Source organism: Xiphophorus hellerii, chromosome 22, assembly GCF_003331165.1.
Source record: "Xiphophorus hellerii strain 12219 chromosome 22, Xiphophorus_hellerii-4.1, whole genome shotgun sequence".
NCBI lineage: Eukaryota > Metazoa > Chordata > Actinopteri > Cyprinodontiformes > Poeciliidae > Xiphophorus > Xiphophorus hellerii.
This window is the reverse complement of record NC_045693.1, coordinates 19,750,821-19,775,309: the sequence shown is the minus strand read 5'-3', so window position 1 is coordinate 19,775,309 and position 24,489 is coordinate 19,750,821. Positions and strand designations below refer to the sequence as shown.

General features: G+C 40.2%; 1 protein-coding gene across 34 annotated transcripts in view; it reads right to left on the bottom strand.

Moving 5' to 3' along the window:
• Positions 1–954: 954 nt before the first annotated feature.
• Positions 955–24,489, bottom strand: part of LOC116713177 (ankyrin-3-like) — a 135,890-nt gene continuing 112,355 nt past the window's right edge. For 16 of the 34 annotated variants that reach the window (XM_032553207.1, XM_032553203.1, XM_032553206.1 and 13 more), the window contains 11 exons: positions 17,694–23,486; positions 15,279–15,353; positions 14,040–14,171; positions 13,596–13,739; positions 7,603–8,986; positions 7,329–7,488; positions 6,773–6,847; positions 6,363–6,446; positions 6,128–6,234; positions 5,046–5,122; positions 955–3,151 (listed from right to left, as the gene is read on the bottom strand). In XM_032553207.1, coding sequence (XP_032409098.1) covers positions 3,132–3,151; positions 5,046–5,122; positions 6,128–6,234; positions 6,363–6,446; positions 6,773–6,847; positions 7,329–7,488; positions 7,603–8,986; positions 13,596–13,739; positions 14,040–14,171; positions 15,279–15,353; positions 17,694–23,486 — 8,051 coding nt within the window. In that variant the 3' untranslated portion in view covers positions 955–3,131. Of the gene's footprint in view, positions 3,152–5,045; positions 5,123–6,120; positions 6,235–6,362; positions 6,447–6,772; positions 6,848–7,328; positions 7,489–7,602; positions 8,987–13,595; positions 13,740–14,039; positions 14,172–15,278; positions 15,354–16,241; positions 23,487–24,489 lie in introns of all 34 variants that reach the window. The other 18 variants (XM_032553200.1, XM_032553201.1, XM_032553199.1 and 15 more) reach the window with 8 other exon arrangements.

Here is a 24,489-nt window from a genome sequence, read left to right as displayed (position 1 = left end):
GTCATGAGACCAAAATGGCCAGGGTATGTAAACATTTGGGCATTTTCCATTCTTATGATTTAGATGTCAGAAAATGTTTTTTTTTCTGCCATCTAAAGTGTTTTCAATCAACTGTAAAAACAGTTGATTGAAAATGAACGGCGTCACCTAATCTCTAACCATGAGTGAAAAATGGACAAAAAATAAAAAAATCAACAATTCTGCTGGGGTATTTAAACTTATGAGCACAACTGTATGTGCAAGCCAAGGGAATGTCCAGGAATCATGCCATTTAGGAAGGAAAGGGAGATGAATATCTTTTGGTGGAAAATGTGTGCGCAGTAAGAAAATGTCCTTATTTACAGACTAGAGCTGGAAGGTCATTCAGCATAGAAGAGGCCATTAGTCTTAAAGCAAAAATAATATATACATAAAAAATAGATTACAGTTAAATTGACATAGGAACAGAGAAAGCAATGTTCATATAAAGTTCAATGTAATATGATGACAATGAATGTTATATTTGTAAGAAAAAGAAGGGAGTGAAAACACAATCCCACGTGAAAAAGTATGGAGGTGACGGGATTATAATGTTGTTTTTTTTTGTTGTTCTTGTTTGCCAGAGGGACTGGTTCAGTTTCCAAAATATATGGCCTCATGAGGAAGGAGGCCATTGCTACAGTATGTGACAATACTGTAGCAATGTCACAAAACATAAGTAAGGAAGTAAAAGCATGGGTCTGCCAAATGGAAGATTAGTCCAGACTAGTTACAAAATGGCTTAATGACAATAATGTCAGTGTTGTGGAGAGGTTATCGCAAAGCCCTGATGTTAGTTTCAAAGAAAATATGTGGGTGGAACTGAAAAGGAAGGGAGCCTACAAACCTGACTCATCTACACTACATTTAAAAAAAAAAGTTTGTCATTGCATATCAAACCATTTATGGACACAAAAAAGAGAGGAGAAACAGCCATATTGCGAAATCTTAGCATTTTTATTTATTTAATTTTTTTTTTTATTTTTAGGTTGAATTTTTTTTTAAAGATGTCTGAAACATTTGTGGTGGCATCATTTGCTGCTATAGCCTCTAAAAGACCTTGAATAACCAAAGTGCTAGAATAGTTACATTTTCAATGGCTTCACTCTGTTAGTAAGAATTGTACATCAAAAAGTCTGCTCAGGTGAAAACACTTATCAAACAAAATTGACAAAAAAAAAAAGAAAAAAAAAAAAGATTTTCGAACCATATCAAAGGATCTTCTTTACCCCCTGATTGACATAGCAGTAGAAGGGGATGTAATTTTACACCATACCTGACTTCTTCTAAACACCCCCGTGCCCCAAAAAAGGAAAATAAAAAACAGGTCACATTGTTTTTTTTTATCCATGTCCACAGCATAGACATCAGCATACTGAGGCTTCGCATCAGTAGAACACCACACTTTAGAACTACATGGGTATCTAATGAAAACCAATACAAAGATGGCTCCTAATATAAAATAAAATCCTCTCAGTGAGCTAGTGAGAACATTTCTATTTCACACTGCATATACAGTCTCTCAAGTCTAAAGAGATCACACAGTTTCAGAGTTAAACACAATTTATTTTATGTTTAAATTATTGTTTGGATCCATCCAGTGTTTTGTCATACATTATGCTATGTAGAGCTACAATCAAATAAATCCTTTATGTGTCCTTAATGTGTTTTAAACCACGGAAATATTTAACCTCCCACCCACCCATGATTATATGTCCAGAAAAATAATAATAATAAAAAAAAGCCCCAATGCTTCTTCTTTAACACCACACCAGATGTTAGAAAATCAAATCGACACTCAGCTAAAAATGATTACAGTCTAACAGTGTACAGGGACTCCAATACCTTATCGCCAATACACAAAGAACGAGTTGAATATTACAGCGAACCAGCCTACAAGCATTTACATTCAGGTCACCTTGTCCTCTAAGCGGAAGCCGGCCCTCTCTCAGTTTTTCAACACAGACAGACAAGACATCACATTCTCAACAAGCTATATATGTGTTGTTTGTTGTTTTTTCATCCCAACCCCCAGCATTAAAAACACGTCAATGGCATCCTTTGCCAGTCCAAAATATAAAACTGGTGACAAGTTTCAGGGCTTTAGGTGTACAGAGATAAAGGGTTTTGTCACTTAAATACAGTGTTTGCAAACTTGTAAAAATTGTACCTAAAATAAGGTGAACAGCATGCATGAAAATATGAGTTACTCTGAAAGGCTGCTTCTTTTCTTTTTCTTTTTTGCAGGATTAGATCAGTTCCCAGGATGGGAACAGAAAGTTTCTGGAAATCCTCCCACCCCTTTGTCCCTATTAAAATCAAACCAGCTTTTTTGTGTGTACAAACATTAAACCTGCTCTAATAATTAAATATACAAGAACTTGTGAAGTTACAGTCAGATCTTTGAAAGTGGAACTGCTTCTGTAGATTATGAAAGCACTTGAAAAGATCCATCTCCTCAGTGCACTCTTATTACTAACTCGCCCTTTATTTCAGAAGTATACACATAGTCATTTTCTATACAGAAAAAAAGCTCTTTCGTTAGTTTAAGTTTTAAAAAGGAGCAAAAACAAACAAAAAAAAAATCCCCAAAGAATTTACATCCTGACAGTAATGAATCAAGAAAAAACTATAAGGCGAGTGTTGTAGTTGGGTCAGAAGTGTTTTGTAGGTTATTTTTGTGGTTCCATATCCGCTTTATTCTTTCCTTGAGCATTTGTGCCATCTTTGGTCACAGTTGTGCCTTTGCAGTCTTTTTTATTATTATTATAATAATTATTTCCACCGCAAATGATGCTCCTCAAGAAGGTTCTCGCACCACCAGTGGATCCACGGCACAGACTGTTTCACACAAAACAGGAAGCAGAATCACTGTCTACTGGTCCACCGCAGTCCCCCCCCAAAAAATAAAAAACAGAGAAAGAAACTTCCTGGTCGTCATGGTGACCAAAAGTGAGTTTTTCATGCTCATGCGTAAATCTGAGAAGGTGTGGCTCCTCTTACGGGATAAACATTTGTTTGATGCAGAAATTCTGCAGACTGGACCTTTATTTTAATCCCTCACAATGGATGGAGCTCCCAAAATGGTTTGAGCGCTTAATCCCAGGTAACGTCTAACGTAGTTCCTGTAAGCCTGCAAGACAAAATATTTTGTGAAATGTTACAGCTGATATGACCATCTCAAATGCACAAATTTATTCAAGAAAAATATTTACATACAATTACTAGAAGACATAAGGGCGCATCTTAGACTGTTTTATAACGCCGTCATGTTGCAGCCACAAACTTCTGGATATTTCATTGGGCTACTATGTAGTAAACCAACACAAAATTTAACACACAAATTCCATTGCAAAATTCAGTATAGTTTGTTTTTTGTAATGAGACAAAATGTGGAAAAAGATCAACTTCAGCAAGGAACTGCATGATACTTAATTGGAAGGTGCATGGAGAGGTTCTGCTGCACACTTGATATAATTATAAAACGGTAAATCTTGACACGTAGTTGCTACCATGACCCTTGTTACTATAGAAACTGTCTCTCTGATTTCACAGCAGCGCCATTCTGCTTTGAAGCGAGATGTCCACAGATGGAATGATTCCCAGCAAACATAAGGGTGAGCAGCAACTGGGATTAACAGTCTGGCCGGTGGGATAACAAACTCTTTTCGGATGCTACGAGGCTGTTCTGAGTTGGGGATTTGGTGGACAAAAACAGGCATGCAGGGGTATCAGCAACGCGATGCAATGCTGAGGTGTGTGCTATCAATAAGCCCTGTTTTCTTTGTAACTGGCTCCTATTCACGCTCACTTAGCAGGGCAGAAAAGTGGCAAGGGGATAAGCAGGCTCAGACCAGTCAGCCTTTTACACTGAGTACAGTGAAACACAGAAAGTACTGTATGTGATTAAATTAGCTTTCTTTCTTTTTCCAATCTCCCAAGGGCTGCTTAAAATGATAAATTACATATTCATGTTTGATGTGCAAAATTGTTTACATTTCTACGCATCATTTGATGGATCCAATTTTCTGTAGTGTGGTACAAGCCAAACAAAAGAGTTTAAAGGAAGATGAATGGAGCTGAATGCAGGGGCACACATCTGAATCAAATAGTGAAGTTACCACCTCATTCCCTTGAATAATGTGTTTTTGAAATCTAAAAGTCATATTACAGTGGATCTGGGTGACTACAGTTACAGTACAGCATGTTCAGCACACTTTAGAATGGCTAGTCAAAGTCCAGACTTAAAACTAACTGAGAATCGCTGGCAAGAAATGAAAAGTGGTGATCACAGATTTTCTCCTACTGATCTGATTTTACATAGTAGGATAGACAAAAATGTCAGTTTCCGGACATGCAAAGCAGATAGAGACGTACCTCAAAAGACGTGCATCTGCACCTATTTTACTAAAATAAAAGACTCAAGGGCATGTAGCATTTTCCTTCCACTTCAAAATTGTGCACTACTTTATGTTTTTCTAGCCCATAAAATCCTCGTTAAATGCGTCGAAGTTTGCGGTCAAAATGTGACTGAAGCTTACAAGGCACTGTAAGCGTGTAACTTCATCTAAAAATAATGTTTTGATAACGTTTTGTAATTGAACAGCTCAGCTGGTCTGCTCAGTATGTGGCTGATTGCCAAGCAGCTTCATTGGGATGGAAACCTACTATGCATATCTACTGTTTGACAAGAACCCGCTAAAGCCTCAACTTCTGCTAAAGAAAATAAAATTCAATTAAATAGACATCTGATGTTTTTCACAACACGCATCCTAACCAGTGATAACAATATTAATGCAAAGTTAGTCTATTTTAGTGCCATCATAAACCGTGATGTCCAATTTGCACTAAAAACAAAGATTAAGTAACTGCTTATTTGTGTTTCCTGTTACTACATGCCAAACTATTTGCAGTAAAATATGAAAGGGAAAGGATTACATAATAGAGGTATAAGTTGGATATGTTATGAGATTATACAAGTTTGTAAAAAAAAAAAGCATTTATTGGTAGACTGTATTTTAATGTACCTGCTAAACCAAACCCATCCCTACTAGAGATGCTTTTTGTCCCCCGATCGTCTGCATTTCCTCGCTCCATCCCCAGGCTGAAAAACACAAACACACAGAAATTTCTTTAATTAAAATGTCTCCGACCCTTTAACAGCATGCAACCTCAACATCAATGTGAAACCTCAGACTAGATAGACAAACACCACACACAACAGCACACGACGGCCTCAATCCAAATGGTTTGGTTTTATGGTGCTTTCATCCAAAGCAAGGGTTAGTTATAGCTGTGTTATAGAAAATAAACAATTATGACCACACCACACCAGCTACGTACCTGGAAGGAAAAACAACATATTATGAGCAGGGTTAGAAACAACAAAGTCACAGCACTCATATCATTATTAACTGGTTAGGCTAGAAGAAAATAGCAAAAACACACACAGTGAGGAGAAAAGTGGTTCGCATTGTCTGTTGTATTCATATACAGCATGCAAGGCTGCATATCAAATAATAGCATTTTATCCCCATGAGTTGAAATAATGAGGACAGTAATATTAATGCAATTAACAAGAATGACCCTGCAGAACTGAAGAAAAACCTGATAAAACAGAACTGATTCCTGTTTACCTTAAAGCTGCACACAAACAGACCTGAGCACCTGTATTTTTAGAAATCTTTTCATTAACTTGTAATTCTAACAAGTTCTGGAACATTTTTTTAAAACTATTTTTAATTCTTAGACTTTTTCTCACACAAAAAGGGACTTTTTTGTCACAACTTCAAAAACAGGAAGCCACTGCCATATATGGATGATAATTTCAATTTTGTGCACCATCTTTAAATCTGTGATTCTACATGGCATGCTACCAGAAAAAGGAAAAATAGACCTTACTAATGAAAAAATCCTTTTAGCCACTTAAAGTCAATTAAATGTGCGCCTTAATTGTGTTAAAAGCTGTTTGTGCTCAGTGCAGCTTTAAGCCAACCTTTTAATCAGCAGTTAGATTCCCCCAGAATATGACCTCAGAAATCCATACATCCATGTAGATTAACCCTTCAGGAAGAATAATTAAAGGGTTATCTTTGTGCCAACCTCTGACCCATAATCCTGCTGAGTGGGACTGTGGTGGAGGTCACTGTGCCACCTGTCACCTCCTTGGTTTTCTGGAGTGGGAGTTGAGACTCGCCGAATTACCTTCCTGATCACCTGCTCCAGGCAGAAAGGCAATGGGATAAATAATCTGCTGTTTCCCATTTCCTTCTGAAAAGAAAAACAGACTCTCTCTCCTGATGTAGAGAGATAAATGATATGTCCGAATGAATGTTGTACATTACTTTTCTACTGATGAGGTTACCATCGTGGTCCATGTAGTGCTCCTCTGTCACAGACTCGCCTGGGATGTTTTTTGCTTCTTCTCCCTGTAAGTGTTTGCGGTTAGCAAATAATTCTATTTCAGCTCCTACTACAAAAAGAAGTGAAATAATCCATCACCAACACCACACTAGAAGAAAACCTCAGAAAACGAGAATGCCCCGAGTTAGTCCTCAGTCATAAACTGCCATTAATACAACCAATGACACATGTACTCAAATGTTTCTGCTTTAAAAACACAGACACACAAACATGGAGAAAACCTATTGGGATAGAGACCAAAGCTACAGAGCGCACACCAGAATGAGGAGGTGAACTACAAACTAAACCAAACCAAAGCCCACCGAGCCTGTACTCCAGGCTTTCAGGGTACCTTTATAATGAGACGCCGCCTGTAGATTCTGGTGGTTACAGTCTGTTCTTCCTCTGAACCAGAATCTACACTAACCTGATGTGGATGAATGGGTTAAAAGATTACACAACATATACACAAATTTGTCATTTGAAACATTTTGTTGAATTCCTCACTGAGCTCTTACTGGGTTCTGTATTGAACAAGAAAACCGAGTATAAAGGAGCATATCAAGTTATGAATTATTTCAGTAATTCTCAAACTCATAAATAGTTCCATTACACCCAGGGCAGTATATTTCAAGCATTTATTTATTTATTAGCTTCCAGCTATCCGTCACATATTATCCAATGGACATCTGACAAGTCTGATATTTGTGTAGCCCATAACAACCCTGTACTATAACATCTATGGATGAAAATCACATTTTGCTGGTTTTGTGTTGTATTTTATTTATCTTAGAAACCTAATTTTAATTAGCTGAAAGCCACAACCAACTTCCATCAGGTGAAGAATTTTTTTTATTACAATCCTTCTGCATGATTAGTAAAACAAATATTATTTAGTGTAACATCACCTGCACTTTTTTCTCCGACACTGGCGTCCCGTCTTTTCTGCCGTTAGATGAGTCTGATGAGGCGTCCTGAGGTGAGTGCTTTGAGTTATCACCGTTAGGTCTGGACCTCCCTGATTCAGCTCTAGATGAGGAGGTGATAGACTCACTAGAGTTTTCCTGACTGTTGGGTAAAAAATAAAAACAAACAAAATTTTCATTTAAAAAAGTCAGTGGGTGTTTATTTTCTCCTTTTAGGTCATATTTAAGGTGTCATACTGTTGGGTTACACTTGTACCTTTCCTGCTTGTCGAGTAAGTCTGAGCTGACACTGCGGCCCGGAGTTGGCGGCTCAACATTGACACTGGATGAGTTGCTGTGCCATCCTGAAAGTGAACATATGTTTTTTTCTGCATGTTCAACCTCTTCTAGTCTCTCCTGATTCCTGGATTGAGTCACCTTTTCGTCCTCCTCCTCCTTCTCCTCTGAGCCTTCTTTATTCACCTCCTTCAACAGAGATCCTAATGCCTCCTCTGGAATTTCTCTGCCTCTCTGCTTCTCATTTTTCTCATTGGATCCAGACTCATAGGGCTGCAGTTGCTCAAGCGCTTCAACCCAAGCTTGAGGGGAAAGGTCAGACAAAGTCTGGCGCTCTGTTGCCCCTTCTAATGTGTCACAGATGTCTTGTCCATCTTTAGACTGCAGTTCTGACTTAGGATCTTCCATTTTTTCCTTCACTTGTACTCTTTTCCCAACATCCAGTGATTGACCAACAGCCTCTTTGACCATTTTATCTATTAGACTAACATGCTCCATTAAGATATTGCATTCATCTTCAGCCTTCTCCTCCTCACATGCTGCTGTTCTACTCCCATCTCGAACGTTATCGTATTGCTCATTAACATAATCTTTATCCTGCTCTGTGGACCACTTCGTTTTCAGCAAAATTATCCCTTCCTCCACCAACTGAGACCTGTCTTTTGCAACCATCTCACACTTTCTTTCCACATTTTTAATCAATTCCTGTTCTACCAACTTCTCTACTAATCCGTTCCTCTCTACCAACTGCGCCGTAACAATCTCAACCACTTTCTCAATTTCTTCTTTCACTTCCACTTGACCGCCTGTCTGACCTATATCTTCTTGTGCTCCATCTGAGGTGTTTCCCAACCGCATACCTGTACATGATCTATCAGGGGACAATGGGGTTATCGATGACATAGATGACAGCGAAGGCGAAGAGGTAGAGAACGCCATGTCGATGTCCAATTCGCACATTGTTGGAAAGGACTGGGATCTGGGCTTGAGGGTGGGCTCCATCTCTTGAAAAGGTCTGTCCTCCTCTTCACTCAAAAGCAGCTGGTCGTTCAAAGCAATGTGGGGCTTTCTGACCTTAGGAGGAAGGGGGTCGGGAAAATCAAAGGTTGGGGCAGGCAAGGCAAGCTCACAGGGCCTGGGGGGACTCTTAGGTGGGCTGTCTGGTTCTTTACTACAAGGATCAACAACTGGACTCCAATCCGTGAACTGAGGCTGATTGCAAGAGTTTTCTGGTTTGGGGTAATGGAGATGTTGATGCTGGGCAAGGGAAGGGTTGGGGGTGACAGGGAGTTCAGGCTCCAGGAAGTGGAGGGTGTTCTGCAGAGTGGCAGGGGACTGCAGCTCGGCTAGAATGCTCTGATAATCTGTAGGCGACAGGATGACAAATGTACAGACACCGAAAGAAGCATGCCACAACAGAACACGACACAAGCAAAAACACAAAACCCAATCCAAAAACCATCTGACGTGGACAATGACATAGAGAATCAAGTGCCAAGCAAGTATTCAACCAAACACTAGCCGAGATGCAATATGGTACAAAATTACAGAATGGCAAATCAATGTAAAAAATACATTCAGTAATAAAAGTGTAAATGTTATCAGTTAAACATCACAAATGTTATTTTATAAACTATTTCTTGCAAAGTATGTGTGTGTAAAGTATTTACTCCATTGGTTCTCAAACTTTTCATAACAAGTACCACCTCATTAAATACTAAGTTGTTTTAAGTATCATCAATAGGACTGACAATTTAAAACGGTGTCATAACAGGACTTTGATCAATTTTTTTTTTTTGTCTTAGGCAAACTGGCACAATGGGACTGTCCAAATAGTTAAGGGATGTGGTTCAATAATGCATGTTTGTATAGTTAATTGTGCATTTTTCACCCCACCACATTTCAATGTCCAATGTCTGAATAGAATATGACAGCCATTCATAATAGTGATAGGTGCAGTATAAAAACAAAACTGGGTTGTTTTTTTTGGACTGGTATTTTTATTTTTTCCTTTAGGATAACATTTTTCTGCAGTGATTGAAACAACAAAATGCAGAGAAATAAATTGTCATTAGCTTCTATTGCTAATAATTGTTAGTCTGGTCACTTTGCGTACGAATTAGCAAACCCTGTTTGTCTTCTAATTTATTTGCATAGAGGTCAGTGTTTGAAAGAATGTAATGCAGAGAAATGCATGCTTGTTAGCACATATTTTGAAGAGATGTTAGCATGGTCACTTAGCATTTAAATTAGGAAACCCCTACTGATATGCAACATGATTTGCTAAGTGATCAGGTTACTAATCAGCAGAATTCACTGGATACCAATCTAGGAACAGAAATATTGTTAACTGAGATTCAGTGCCTTTCCCAGAGCAGAGTTCCAACGATAGAGGTAAATATAACGCAGCATAAGTATTGAACAGGCACTTGTTCTCGATTCACTCCGTTGCTTAAGTTAGCATGTTCGTTTTCACCCTGCAAAAATTGGAACGTCCTCTTTGTTCTGGAAAATCTGATGTTCTGAGCTCCCAGTGAAAAAAACGGTGCCTCTTACATCATTATTCTCTCTAGGAATGTCAAGCCTCCCTAAGAGGTTGTGTATCTCAGATAGCTGCCTCATATGTAGAATATACTGAAACATGCCTCTATTACTTATTTATTAGCACTTCTGATGGTTTAACATAGCAGTGTGAAATATCAATGTGTAAACTGTTTGAACACATTAGATAGAGTGCAATACATTGGTATCAGATTATATTACTGATAATAGTTACCAAAAAAAATAAATAAATTTCATGTGATAGAGCACTTTGGAAACAACAGAAGCTGACAAAAGTGCTGAACAAGTCAACAAAGCAATCCAACATTGAAATGAGAAGTCACAATTGCAACCAGAATGCTCTTAACTCAGGTGTTATAAGACATATAAGACAAATCTAATTCTGCATAGTTAATATCAGAATTTGTAATTAGCATCTATGAAAGCAGGTCCTTTATCACAAGTGATTCTTGGGCTAGAGTTTGAGAACCATGGATTTGCTCAATAGAAACAGAAAAAAATATTTATATCTTAAAAAACTATCACAAATATAGAGTGGCAAAGTCTCTGATTTTCAGACTGTTACAGTTTCAGAGATTTAAGATGATAAAGCTGCACCCTAAGGTTACATGAATCATAGCGTGGGTAGTGGTAAGTGTAAGATCACATTATTTGCCAGGGTGTTGTGTTATATGCTCACATGACACAGATGACAGATGAGAGATGTGAGGAAGGAAGGACTGGAGAGAGGGAAAGGGGGATCAACCCTGAGCGAGCTAAATAAAAAGTTCCGTTTTAGAAGGATCTGAGCGGGTTCGAGCGGGTGGCGGGTTGACTGAGGTCAAACATTTGCACTGGCAAACAGGACAAGGAGAGAGGGAGCGCAAAGGAGGAGAAGAAGGGGAAGGGCTGGGGCAACGGGACCCGGAGGGAGAAATCGGAGGAAGGGTGCATACGGAGAGAGGGGAGGAAGGCCGGGACGAGGAGTACGGTTGGGCAACTAGAGACTCTTTGCTCGCAGAGTCACTGGCAGAAGGTGCTAGGGTGGTAATGGGGTGAGATAGGTTGGTGTCATGAGAAGAAAATATGGAGGTAGGGGTTGTAGGACTGGGGTCTGGTTTAAAGGAAGATGTGGTTTGAGAGGACAAGTCAGAAGACCATTCAGATAACGTGAGGGAGGCTGTGTTTGCTTGTAAAGCGACAGGGCAGGATGTGTTAGGAGTGGGGGAGGCTGGAACTGATGTGGGAGAAATTGGGATGGATAAGACTGAAAAGCCTGATGGGAAAAAAGGTGCAGGGGACAAAGGTAAAGGTGAGGTGATCAGGGGGATTGGAGAGGAAACTTGGGGCAAGAAGGAAAATTCGCATGGATCAGAAGAGGGCCACTGAGGAACGGGACGCAAGGAATGAGAGTGGGGGCAGTTAGACTGTGCTAGCTCCAACGGTGTAGGAGGCGCCAAGTCTTTGAGCGAAATGGACGACTCATAACTCGGAGAGCGGCGTGGTGATAAAGGACGGAAGGTAGCTGCCGCAGAAGGTGTGAGGGGAGTGGGTGGAGGAGTTGGTGTCGGTGTAGGGAAATATGGACTCTGTGTCTGCAGGATATAAGCTGTTTCAGTGCCTCTAGGAGTTAAGGGTATAATGACACACACTACGAAGAAATAAAATAGCAGACGACATACAGGGCAAAACAAAAGAGGAATTGAAGAAAGAGAAGGGGAGGGGGACACAAAGTGCTGTGAAATAATGATTGTGCAACAGAAAAGATGCATGATGTTGGATTCAGGAGCAGGCACATGTGGATGACTCTTAAATAGTTAAGAGCAGTTTTGTGCTGTTATCAGCGACTCGTAGTACTGCGGGGAGGTGACGGGAATGCAGGAGGAGGCAGTCTGGTTTCAAGGAGGAAGAATTTCTCTCATCTATGCAAAGAAGGCTCAGAGGAACTGGAGGATCACTAGGAGAAACTAAAAACTGTGCCTTGTAAAAGTATTCCCCTTTAACACCCCTTTAACTTTTTCACATGTTGGCATGTTGCAAACACAAACCTCCACACATTTTCTTTGATTTACCAAATTAAAGTTGTTCCTAGTTGTGAAGAGAAAGGCCAGTAATACATGGTTTTTAACACTTTTCGCAAATGAAAGTGTTGGCTTAATTTACAGCTGTGAGTGTGCTGAAGTTATGTCTTAACCAGCATTCCATGAATTGTTTCTACCCCTTATTCTTCTTAGATAGAGAGCATCTGCAAATCTTGCCACAGGTGCTCAATTGGATTTAGGTCTAATCTTTGACTAAGCCATTCTAACACACACACACACCCGCACGCATACATACAGTTTGATTAAAACTGCCCATTTCTAGTTCTGACTGTATGTTTAGGGTTGGGGTTGTGCCAAAAGGTGATGCTCAGCCAAAGTCATGAGTCTTTTGCCCCTTCTAATCATTTTATCTGAGGATTGCAATTTATTTAGCTCCATCCATCATCACATAAACTTTGACCAGCCTTGTTGTGCGTGCTGAAAAAAAGCATCCATAAGGCATGATGCTGCCACCGGCAGTTTTGTTCCCGTTTGACAAGAGCACAGTCTTCCACATGTTTGCTGTGTCCCACAGACCTTTTTTCTATCAGTAATGGCTTTCTTTTTGCTACTTTTCTGCATGAACCGGATCCATGGAGGTGATTCTTTGATATAAGCCATGGATCTCTGCAGTTACTCTACGTTACTTCATTTAGGCTCCTAAAGGCAATTGGCTGCACTGAATTTTGTTCAGGAGAGTCAAGACTGAATTCAAATGCTCAGCACACTCAAGATTTTTATTTTAAAAGAATTGCAAGTCATTTCTATTCCCCTTTCACTTCATAATTAGGCACAATTAGTGTTGATCTATCACAATAAATCCCCATAAATATCATTGTGGTTGTAATGTGACAAATTGAGGAGTTTAACAGAAATGAATACTTCTGCAAGGCACAATGGAGGGAGAAAGGCAGACTCTATGAAGTTAATTTCTACAAAAATCAGCAACATCTAAAGCAGTTTAGAGTAAGCATGCATTTATAAAAGGGTTCTATCAGTAAAAATGATTATTTGGGACAACTGGATTCACCTTCTTCATCCTTATTGAACTGAACAAGAATACCTTAATTTAAATAAACAAATATCCTAGAATAAGTTGAAGAATCATTAAAAAAGTTTAAATATACATTTAAAAGTAAAGGATAATGTTAAGCTTTGTTTATTATACTTATTTCAATGGCAAATATGCTGTGTAAATGCAGAAATCAACAAAGCATTTGGAAAACAGCAGGATCCAGTTGTCCAAAGTACAAATCTTAGTGTAATAATATCTACTTTAGATATTTGCATTTGTACAAAAGAAAAGGTAGCAGGGAGAGGTAAGAGGTCAGCTAGTAGAGCTAAACTTTACCATCAGCCTGATCCCGGAAAACAGCGTTATCATCGGCAAAACATCTCGTGCCTGAAATGTTACCATAGTCGAATATTGGGCCCTCCAGCAAAGTCACAATATCCATCCGATTGACTTTGGTCAGCACTTCAGATAAGGCATCCGCTGTGAAGAAAAAAAAAGAGAAAAGAAACCACAACTTTTTTTTTTAATGACTTAAACAAAAACCATAATATATTCGTAAAAAATAAACGTCAGCAAAAGTAAACCACTTAGTAATTTGTATGTTCAGTTAAAGTATAATCTATACTACATTTTAGAGCAGACACAAAATGAGATAGAAAGGAGAACAGCAGGGAAATAGACAACTTTCTTTTAAATACAAGTATTTGTGGAAATGATAAATCAGTTTCCGATCCTAACTGTAGAAGATAGTAATCTTTTCATATATAAAAATAGACTTACTTGTGGCATTTTTCCCTTCACGACTGACCCATTTCTTAAGTAGCATGAAGCTCTGTGCTGTCAGAGAGTTAGGGTTCTCAAGTCTGATGTGGTTGATCTCGTCCACTGTGAAGTTCATCTCTCGAGCCAGCTCTGTGATTAGAGAAAGAGATTCTGACGTTAGCTGTGAAAATAAAATATTTAAAATGGATAAAATATCTGTTTTAAATTCATAGGTATTTTTGCCTCTTCCACATTTTGCATACCTCCACTTGTCAAAGCAACATAAGAGTACTAACTTCCTACTAGGCTTCTATTATTTATTACGTCTGTTTAAGTAGTGTAGATGCTAGAAAAGCCACTTTAGTTTTAAAATGAGCACCAAGTAACATTCCTCAAGGTCAACCAATAACTGAGTATATTGTAGCTATTGCGATTTAGTTAAAAAGTGCATTGATTTGAAATAATGCAGTTGTCTGGCTTCAGATAACCTGAAGATGGCAGCAAAAAACATAGTTTGTGAAACAAAGGAAAGAAGAATTTCTTTAGGGAAACTAAGCAGAGGTGTGAATGTAACTGACCCCATTAAATTATTATGGAAAAGTTCATTTATTTCAGTGACTAGAAAAGGATAACATAATATTCTGTAAAGATGCATTACACACAAAGTGATACGTTTTAACTAATAATTTATGTTAACATAGCTGACTATGGTTCAAAATGCAGCTTCTCTGGCAATCTGAATGTTACATATGACCAATTAAAAAGTATTTTTTAATAAATTTATGTTACGTTATTACCAACACAATCACAAAAAAGACTACTGAGTTGACAGTTGTCCAGCAGACAGTCAATAACTCCTTCCATAAAGATGATAGGCCAGGAGAGGTCAGTGATAAAGAAGCTGCCTGTTCACACACTGCTGTATACAGAACATAAGCTGCAACTGTGGCATCCCTAATGGGAAGCCACTCCTGGACAATATTAAAAATATCTTACCTGAGCTAAGCATAAAAAATGGACAACACTGTTGATAAGATTTGTTTTTAATGTAGTATTCCAAACTCCCGAGAAACAGAAATTTGAGTTTTCATTAGCTGTTCCAAATATTTATACAACAGAAACAAATGCTTCATATATGTGTTTATATAATGAATCTGCATAGTAAAAGAGTTTCACTTTTTAAATTAAACTAGTAACGTAAATGTACATTAAGTGATTTTAAAGTTCTATTTTAAATGTTTACAGCAAGTTTCTCACCTGTCCAGCTGAGCCCCAGGTGATCTGCAACGATAGCCATGCGCAAGTCTGTTCGCTCACAAGGACTTTGGGGACCTGAAGATGATAAAAGAACAACAATACATTACAATAATCCATATTCTTCCTGAGTTTTCACTAATGTGAGAGAAAAACATGACATAATTTCCTTTTCTGGCCACTTGTTTTTCTTTATGCATAGGTCTGTTATTATGACGTTTACAAAATTTAGAAAGTTTTAAAAATGTGTTCAAACTACTTGACTAAAGCCAAGTGTTTGCCAAATTTACCAGCCATATTTATCACATCAACACATTCAAGCTCAAGATGGCAAGAAAAAGATATTTTCTACTAGACATTATGACTTAGATGTGTCAATAAGGTAAGTGGTGCTCTGTGACTGTTTGTGGTATGTATGTTCTAAGCAGGCAGCAACTGTCATGATAACTACACAAAACAAAATATAATGAAAGGCTTATAGGTCTACAAATCTATAATCTAAAAATGTGACCATGCATAGACACTTATTTTTTTAATAGTTTTTTTGTAAACACTTGTTAGTCTCGACGACAATTGCATAAGAAGTTCTACAACAAACTACCACAATAAGTCAGTAACCACCCTGCACAGACAAATAGACAGGTAGACCAGGGAGTTTGTCAAACATGGGACTGGTTGTGCCAGTGATCTGACACTTTTACTGGCATGCTTAGCCCCACGAGTTTATGCTTAACAAGGTTGAAAGACGGGAGGGGAGGACAGAAAAATTTGTAACACTGACAGCACAGTACATTAATGACAAAAAAAAAGAAATTTAAATGACAGCTACTGCTTTGACGAGGATATGTAAACACGCCACAGGCATTCCAGTCAATCCATAAATGATCACAAAAATGTCATGCAACTAAAAGTGAAAAATTCAAATATATAGATGTATTTTAAACATAGTGTGAAAGTTTTACAAACTAGGCTTGATCTCCGCGATGGGAGGTGTTCGAGACCCTGTGAGTCCCTGACTGCCCTCCTTCCCACCAGTCCGCCTACTCCTTCTGCTCCTCTCACTGCCGGAACCCCTGTCCGTCGTTGCCACCTTTGCCCTTACGGACGCGGCCCCGGCCTCAGCCCTCGAACCTCTACCAGACCTGGATGAGCGGGAGGGCTGGGAGGGCTGGGAAGGCTGGGAGGCGTCCGACAGAGAGGTGCTTCGGGAGGTGCTGTCTTCCTCCGACTGCTCTGTTTGCGTCTTTTTCTCCTCGTCTGACAGGCGGTCCACCAACTTTAGCGTCTCCCCGCTAATGTCTTTAAAGTATTCAATGGTGCGCTTACAAAGTTCACTAGGGTTATCCTGTCTGTTTTGTCTAGATGCTCCCTCACTGGTGACACTGCTGAACTGATGCCTATCCTTCTGTGGTTGCCTTGTGGGCAGTTGTATGGCTGCTCTCCCTGTATTCAGTGTCTTTACTGGATGTGAGGTAATACGAACTGAGACAGGTAAGCTAGCTGTAGCAGCAGGACTACTCTTTTTAACGTCTTTGACTGGTATCCTTGATCTAGGCTCTACTTTGGCAATCACTGGCTCTCCTCTTTTCCTGACCTCACCTGCTACTGCTTGTTTGGGTTTCTGCTTCCCAATGGCAGTTCCTTGTGTGTGAAATGACCAGCCTGATGCTTTGACTGGAAGCCTTGACCTGGGATGCTTTGCCTCACTCTCTTTAACTGTTTCGGTCTTCTGCTCTTGAACCTGACTGCTGCTGGGCACTTCTACTTTCTCGTTCTTATCTTTACAGCACAGAGTTTCTATCCTGCTAGCCTTCTGTAAGGTGGGCTCAGAGGAGGACTGCAAATTAAACACTAAACTGCCACACTGAATATAGTTGGCCTGAACACTGGAGGATTCCAGGTTATTATTGTTGTTGCAGTTTTCAGATGGGTAGTCTTTGTTTTCTTTTCTAAGCTCAGAATGACTGCTAGACTTTTTCTCTGAACACTGACCCTTTATACTAATGTATTCTGGCACCACCTGACCCTCTGACAACTCAGCTTTGCAGTCTGCGAGATCCCCTGAGTCTTTTTTCACAGTTATAGAGGCAGCTATGCCCATTTTAATAGGAGTTCGTAATTTGGAATCAACCTTAGAGGCTGTGATTGTGCATGAAGAGGCAGTCTCAGCTATGGCTTCACAGGCAGGAATATCAGTAACAGCACAACCTATGTCACTGCCAGGCTGTGCAGGGTTGTATTTCGCTGCAGTTGTAGCTGGTGTTGTTGGTCTAGTGCTGCTGTCTAAGGTAGTATCTACAACTGTCATCTTTCCATCTACTGTGGACCTCTCCCCAGTTTTTGACTGAGAGGAAGGTACCCCCAGGATCTTTCCCCCTCTCCCTTTTTCCCCTGTTATAGGGTCAGAGGAATGCTCACCAATCTGGAAAAACTGAAGCCTCTCTTCAACAAAGTCCCGCTTGCTCATGTCAATAGCACCACTGCGTGTCATCTCAAACATCTTCCCTTCATGGAAAGGGAAGGGGTTAGGCTCACTAGTCGGTGTGCTCTCATCAGTTGGTGTTCGAGCAGGGGTTGTGTCAGGTGTTGTAGCCTGTGATTTTTCTTCAGCCGACAAACTGTAAGGTTTGGGGTCCTCTTCTTTTGCTTTAGACTCAAAAAGCCCTTCATTATCAACCCCTTTTGTTGACCACGGGTCAAAGTCCAGACCTTTGGTAGCAACAGTTTTAAAGGTTGAATTCAGCTCATCTTGAATTTGGTATCCAAAATAGTTCTCCCCAAAGCCCTTCCTATCCGGATGTCTTCCTTCAAGGGTATAGTCTTTTTTTTCTCCACTAGCTTTGGCTCCAGATGTGCCACTTTTAGTCTTTCCATTGTCACCTCCTTCCTCACATTTCTCCTCTTCTATCACTTCAAGCTTGGACTGATTAAATGAACGGTCAGTAGCTTTCCCATCATTGGACAAACTTGATGTTTTAGGGTCTTCACTTAGTCCATCATCTTCATCCTGAAGATCATATCCATCTAAAGAGTCAATCTCAGTAGCATCTGTGTCATGGGAGAACTCAGCAGTTGTTGCTATTGAACAGTCAGTGATGGACTGATCATTTCCATTTTGTTCCAATTCAGCATCCTCTCCCTTTCCACCATTAACCCCAGATTCTTTAGTTCCATTTTTCTCTGACTTTTTGTGTTTTTGATGCTTCTCTCCTTCTTCTTTCATTTTGAAGGTGTACTTTTTGACAGGAATGGGATGGAAGACAGACTCATCATCACTAGAGTCGCTGTTATCAGTCCCTGGGGGAATAGGAGAAGGAGGCTGGACTCGAATGATAGGCTCGGCTAAAAGGTGTCTATCATGCTCTTCTTGAAGATTTACCTCAATCATCTCTGTCTCTGTTTCAGAGGAAGTACGTGCAGATCTTTTCTCAGCACTGCACTGCTCGGCCTCTAATGGAGGAGGGGGCGGAAACTCTATATAAGCAACTCTTTTTTCCTTTGACTTCCCTCTTTCTCCTTCCTGCTTTTTACTTTGATTCTCTGGAGAGGCTGGCTTGGATTTTGCTTTTAAGGGCTCTTTATAGATGAAGGTCTTTCCATCTTCCTCCTCAGACTCTTCTGGGATAGTGCTTGGCATGCTGGTCATAAAACCTATCACAGAGTCTGGTGTTCGGGATGTCAGGCTCAGCTCTTCTGGGCTTGGGGTCTCAGGGGTTACAGGGCTTTTCCCAGAGCTATCCATGAAAGTTACCTGTTCTAAAGTGTCATCTTCTGGACTTCCTTGAGGAGAAGGAGACTGTTTTTGCTTGACACTGTAAACTGCGCCTCTCGTTTCATGCACTGTCCTGCTCTCATGACTCACAATCTTTTTGTATGTCCCCAGCTGCCCTGAACTTGTTTCTTTCTCATACTGCTTTCCTACTTGGATGCTGACATACACTGGCAAGGGTTTAATATCTTTGAAACCCTCAGACACAACTACAGGAGTTGCTTGATCCAAGTACTGTACTTGATCATCATCAATGCCATTACATACTACATTTGACTGGCTACTCTCTGAGGAGACTCTGGATTTCCCTAAGGATGATCCACGGGTAGACCTATTGGATTCAGAGCTACTGTGTAACCGATTTCTACCTAAAGTAGGGGTATGAGGCCCTGGTCTTTCACTTTGTTCATCTAATTTTAAAGAGGTGGATTTGTGGTTTTCTGAAAAATTAGACGATTTTCTTACAGGAATTTGCGATTCCGAGTTTTTTTTTAGCCCATCATTGGTACTTGGACTTTCTCTGACAACAAATTCTGTATAGATTATTTTCTTTGTTGTTTCCTGTCTTTGGGAATCACTACTGCAATCTTTTGTGGAATCCTGAGCTGAATAATTGGATAGTTTTGGGGACTGAGGTTTACACTGTCCATACCCCTGTCTCTCCCATGTTGTGAACGACTTATTCTCTTCCTGATCTTTGCCACTGGTCTCATGCTTGGGTGATGACTTATTTGACTCAGTCTCTTTGCATTTTCTTTGGTTTGCTGGACTGTCAGGTGCTTTTTGAAAACTAGACCCAGAAAACATCTGATACACAGGTAGTCTAGTTTCCTGGAGCTTTCTGATTGGAGGGTTTTGATTTTGACTCCCTGAACTTCCCCTATCTTGCCTCTGAGCCTCTTGTTCAAATTTTAGCCTTACTGCACTAACTTTGGAGGAAGACATTTGAAAAGATTTTGGACTGTCACCAACACTTCCCTGTAGTTTTCCATCTCCTTGTTTTCTTGGGTCATTATCACTTAACTGGAGCAATACTCTTCTTTCAGGACTGCTGGGTAGACTGGAACATTTTCTATCACCAGGGCCAAATCTGTCTCTTAACCTCTCTCTGTTCCACTCCTCCCCACTACCCCCACTCCTATATGGTGACCTTTCTGGGCTACTTTGGGTTGAACTGGGCCCAGATCGGGATTCCCTGACATCTGGTCTGCGAGATTTCTTCTCTGGAGATGACAGCTCATCATTTAGCTGCTCTGTTTTATCACGAAAAAACTGAGATACCTCACTAAGTTTCTCCTCTGCTTCTTTAACAGTCCTATCCACTCTGTCCTCATATTCAGACTGTTCTCTCTCCTTAATCTGCGTTTCATCTGGCACACGCATCCAAACAGACTGTTTTGGGCTACCGGGCTCTGAGGAATACTGCAAAAGTGTCAGTTTGTCAAAATTATCATCAACATTAGCCATTCGTCCTGATTTGTCAAAGACATTTCTTGATGACCTAAATACATACTCTGTCCTTGGCCCAGGTGATCTAGCCTTTACGTGAGTGCTTCTGTCAGGTGAGTGGTACCGAGATCTATCTCTGAGATACTCCTCAGTGTCTGAATGAGATTGATCAAATTTCTCAGACAATAGCATTTTTTCAGCAAAGTTGTATGATTCTCCTCTAAGCTCTGATGACTCATCTTCATGAAACTCTACAGATTGCTGGCTAAGTAACTTTAATGTTTTATAGGAGTCATCTGCCACTAGCTGAGCAGAACTAGGACGACTGTCTTCTTCCTGTGACAGAGGTGTATTCACTCTAGGGGACTCAAGGTACACTGGAAGTGACTCCTCAGGCTCCTCATCGTCTTGTCTACTTCCTGGGTAATAATACATGTCCTTCTCTGCATGGTTTTTTGTTTCTCTGATTATTACTTCTGTTGGTTCTGCTTTACTACCCTTTTCTATGTGAACCTCAATTATTCTTTCAACCTTGGGTTTGGAGTTGATGTCCTCAAGAAACCTTTGTGAAACCTCCTCATTGCCAGACTTGTGTTCAAACAGTCCAGCTAGCTCTCTGGAAGGGTCCTTTCCTGACTGAAAAGCCTTCATGATATCATGCACTGACATAGTTTCCTCACATCTCTCTGATGGTGCTTCTTTGCCAGGTGGTTTGTGGTACACCATCCTAGTGGTGGTCGTGATGTGAGTTTCCTCTTTTACCCTCATTCCCTTTCCCATTGGGTCTTCATCAGGGCTACATTTTACTGAATGGCATTTATTCTGATCTGGAGTTGACAGAGAGGGAGTATGATGCTTTTTGAAATCTGAATCAATGTTTCTAACAGTATCTACATCTTCCATTGCAAGCTGTTTGTCGTCCTCTGGCTCGTAGCTTCTGATGACATGCACAACTTCAGTTCTAGTCTCTGTGATTACTGGTGGAACTGGGATATCCTGAAAAGGAGTCTTGGGACCTGTGCCTTCTGCACTTTGTGGAGCTGATGGAGTCCTCTCACTCCTGGTTTCAAACCCGCTGTCTGAGAGAGGACTTTTATCCTGTTCGTGGAATATGTCATCAGGGGATTCCAGCACAGTGTCTCCACCAAAAAGTGCATCAGTCATTTTACTTAATTCTTTTTCTGAAGGGGAAGATCGCATGGTTGTAGGAGGCATTTTGAGCTTATGCTCCTGAACTGCTGTAGTTGGTTTGAGGACTCGTTTCTGCTTTTCTTTACCATCTGCTTCTCTTTTTCCTTCATCTGCTTTCTGTTTTGTGTCATGCATTTTGGAAAAAGAGCTATTATCATTGGCTAGGTAGTCAACCACTTTAGACAGATTGAAATCTCTGTCAGGTATGGGTTTTGATCTTGCTTGAGAAACTACTGTCTCATATCTTGGTGGGTAACTCCAGTTGCTTGGTGGCTGTTCAACTTGGACTTTTGAGAAGTGTATGTCATCCAATGAACCTCTTGCAGGAGAAATTCTACCGTCCTTTCTGGAATCTTTGGTCAGGATTTCACTTACTTTTACCAAGTCCTGCTTTACTTTCTCCACAATTCGATATGGCTCCTCATCCTCTATCTTAACCTCTTTAGGAGAATCGGACTGAAACCCTTTGCTGGCTGTAGAGTTTGGTTCTGTCTGCAAAATGGCTGACATTCTAATCAAGTCCTCTTTCATTTCAGCGACATCCTTCAGAATTTCTTGGCTGGATGATAATGGTGATGCTGCGTTGGATTTGATGCCAGGAGAATACAGGGGTGTTTTGACAGGGGACAGAGTTCTGACAAAGGAGGACTGAACATTCATGTCAGAAGGAATACTTTTTCTTGGTGACAGAAGGACAGCAATTGAGGGAGGCACCTCAGATCTCTTTTTCAACTGGGACTCTGGAACCACATTAATCACAGAGTACACTGGAACAGTCATTGTACTTGAAGTTACAGCAGTGGTGACATTGGGAGGGGATCTCAGGGAGGTATAGAGGGAACCAGAAGCCGATGACCTAATGGACTGGTATGAGGAGGAGGCAGATGAGGACAAAGACTTGAGGGTGCCGTAACCTGCAGAGCAAGAATTGAATGTCTTTTCAACCTCATCAAAGGCCGCATTAACACTTGTTGTAGCGGCATTGGTGGTTGCTTGTATTCTTTCTTGCAGGCTGCTGGCGAGATGAGATGTTGGTGATGAAGAGCGGTACTGTGCTGGTGACACAGTTCCATTAATCAGAGCGGCAGCACTTGGAGAGTTGCTGGATTTAAGAGGTGATGAAAGGGAGGAGAATAGATTTCTTACCGGAGCAGTGGACTCCATCGCAAGGGAACGCATAGATGTAAGACCAGGGACTGTTTTTATAGGTGAGGAGGACGGAGTTGTACCAGTTGAACTTCCCAAAATAGTTTTATATGGCAGGGAAGAACTGAACATGCTCAGAGAAGATTTGGGAGAGGTTGGTGGGGTCAGGCCCATTGACGTTCTCTCAAGATAAGGACTTCCTCCTCCAGTTGATGTTATAGGGGTCCTAGAAGTCAATGCTGCTAATCCTTTCATGGACAAAGGGTCTGAAGCACTTTTACCAGGTGAAGCCAGGGGGCTGGGGGTAACCTGGACAGGGTACTGGGATTGGTGGATTACAGTTTTTATCGGAGACGAAATGGATATGTAGGATCGGATGGGAGAGGCTGTGTCACTGACTGACTTGACAGAGGAAGCAGGTGATCCAGGGATGTTGGTCTTAATGGGAGAGGCAGAGTTGATGGACCAGACAGACTTTAAGGGAGAGGCAGAAGGCGTGTTTGATGACGAGCTGGAGAGGGAGCCAAACCCAGACTTGGCTTGGCCAGGGCCGGTGACAGGAACAGGCGACCACGCCTGATAAGATCTTGTTGAAAAGACAGGTTTGTGAGGGTAGCCAGAAGGCTGTGTTCTCGGCGGGCTTCGATCAGTTGTTTCTTCAACAATAATTTAAATTAAAAAAAATTAAATGAAAAGCAATAAAAAATTTAACACAAAATTAACATAAAATAATCGAACAAAAACAACAAAAACCAGAAAGAGAAATTTGAGTCAGTCAAAAAGGGGATTGAACACACAGCAACAAAGTCAAAATTTTACACAATCAATGTGAGAAAAGTTCCTATGCCAAGTCATGATGAATCAATGGAAAACTATACATGATACAGAATGGAGCAGGAATAAGAATGCTTGACATATGATACAGATTTCAAGATGAAGTGATAAAAATGTAAAATTACAATTCTATTGACTTTTCATGTGCTAATCTGCAGTGTGTGCCTCTAAGCAACAGTGTCTTTTAGAATAAAATATGGAGCTTTTCAAATGTTGTATTTTCAATGCCAGAGGACCCCACAAGTGTATGTTACTCACAAAAATTTACGTTACTAATTTTCAATTTGTTGAATAAGAAGTTGCACTTTACCAAATGAGACTTATGTCTATTTTTACTTGCAATAAAATGTCACTTTTGACTTCAAAGTCAGTTTTGAGTTTCATTAACAATTAAGAAGCCAGTAGTGGTCTTTTTAAAACTTAAGAAGTAAAAAAAAATGTACAGGATACACTTTTACTCTGCTAAATCAGCACTGTGAAGGGAATCAAATTGGTGTAAAGTGCAACCTGTTTGACAATAATATACACAGCCGCACACAATCATAAAGCCAATAAAAGATGCAATGGCTACTAAAACAATGACAATTCAACAGAACATTTTTATTTTACATGACTTAAAACAAGTTTGAATGACAAACATGTCAGTTCCCAGTACTTCCACAAATGTAAAAATGGCAAAACAGTTGAAACAAAGAGACCATTTTTTTTTCCAACATGGGGTTGGTCAGCAAAGCTTAACACACAAAAACCATGCAAATATTTGAGGAATGGAGGATGACAGAAGAGCATATGTTGAGTGGTGAAAAAATGATTAGTGAACTTGTT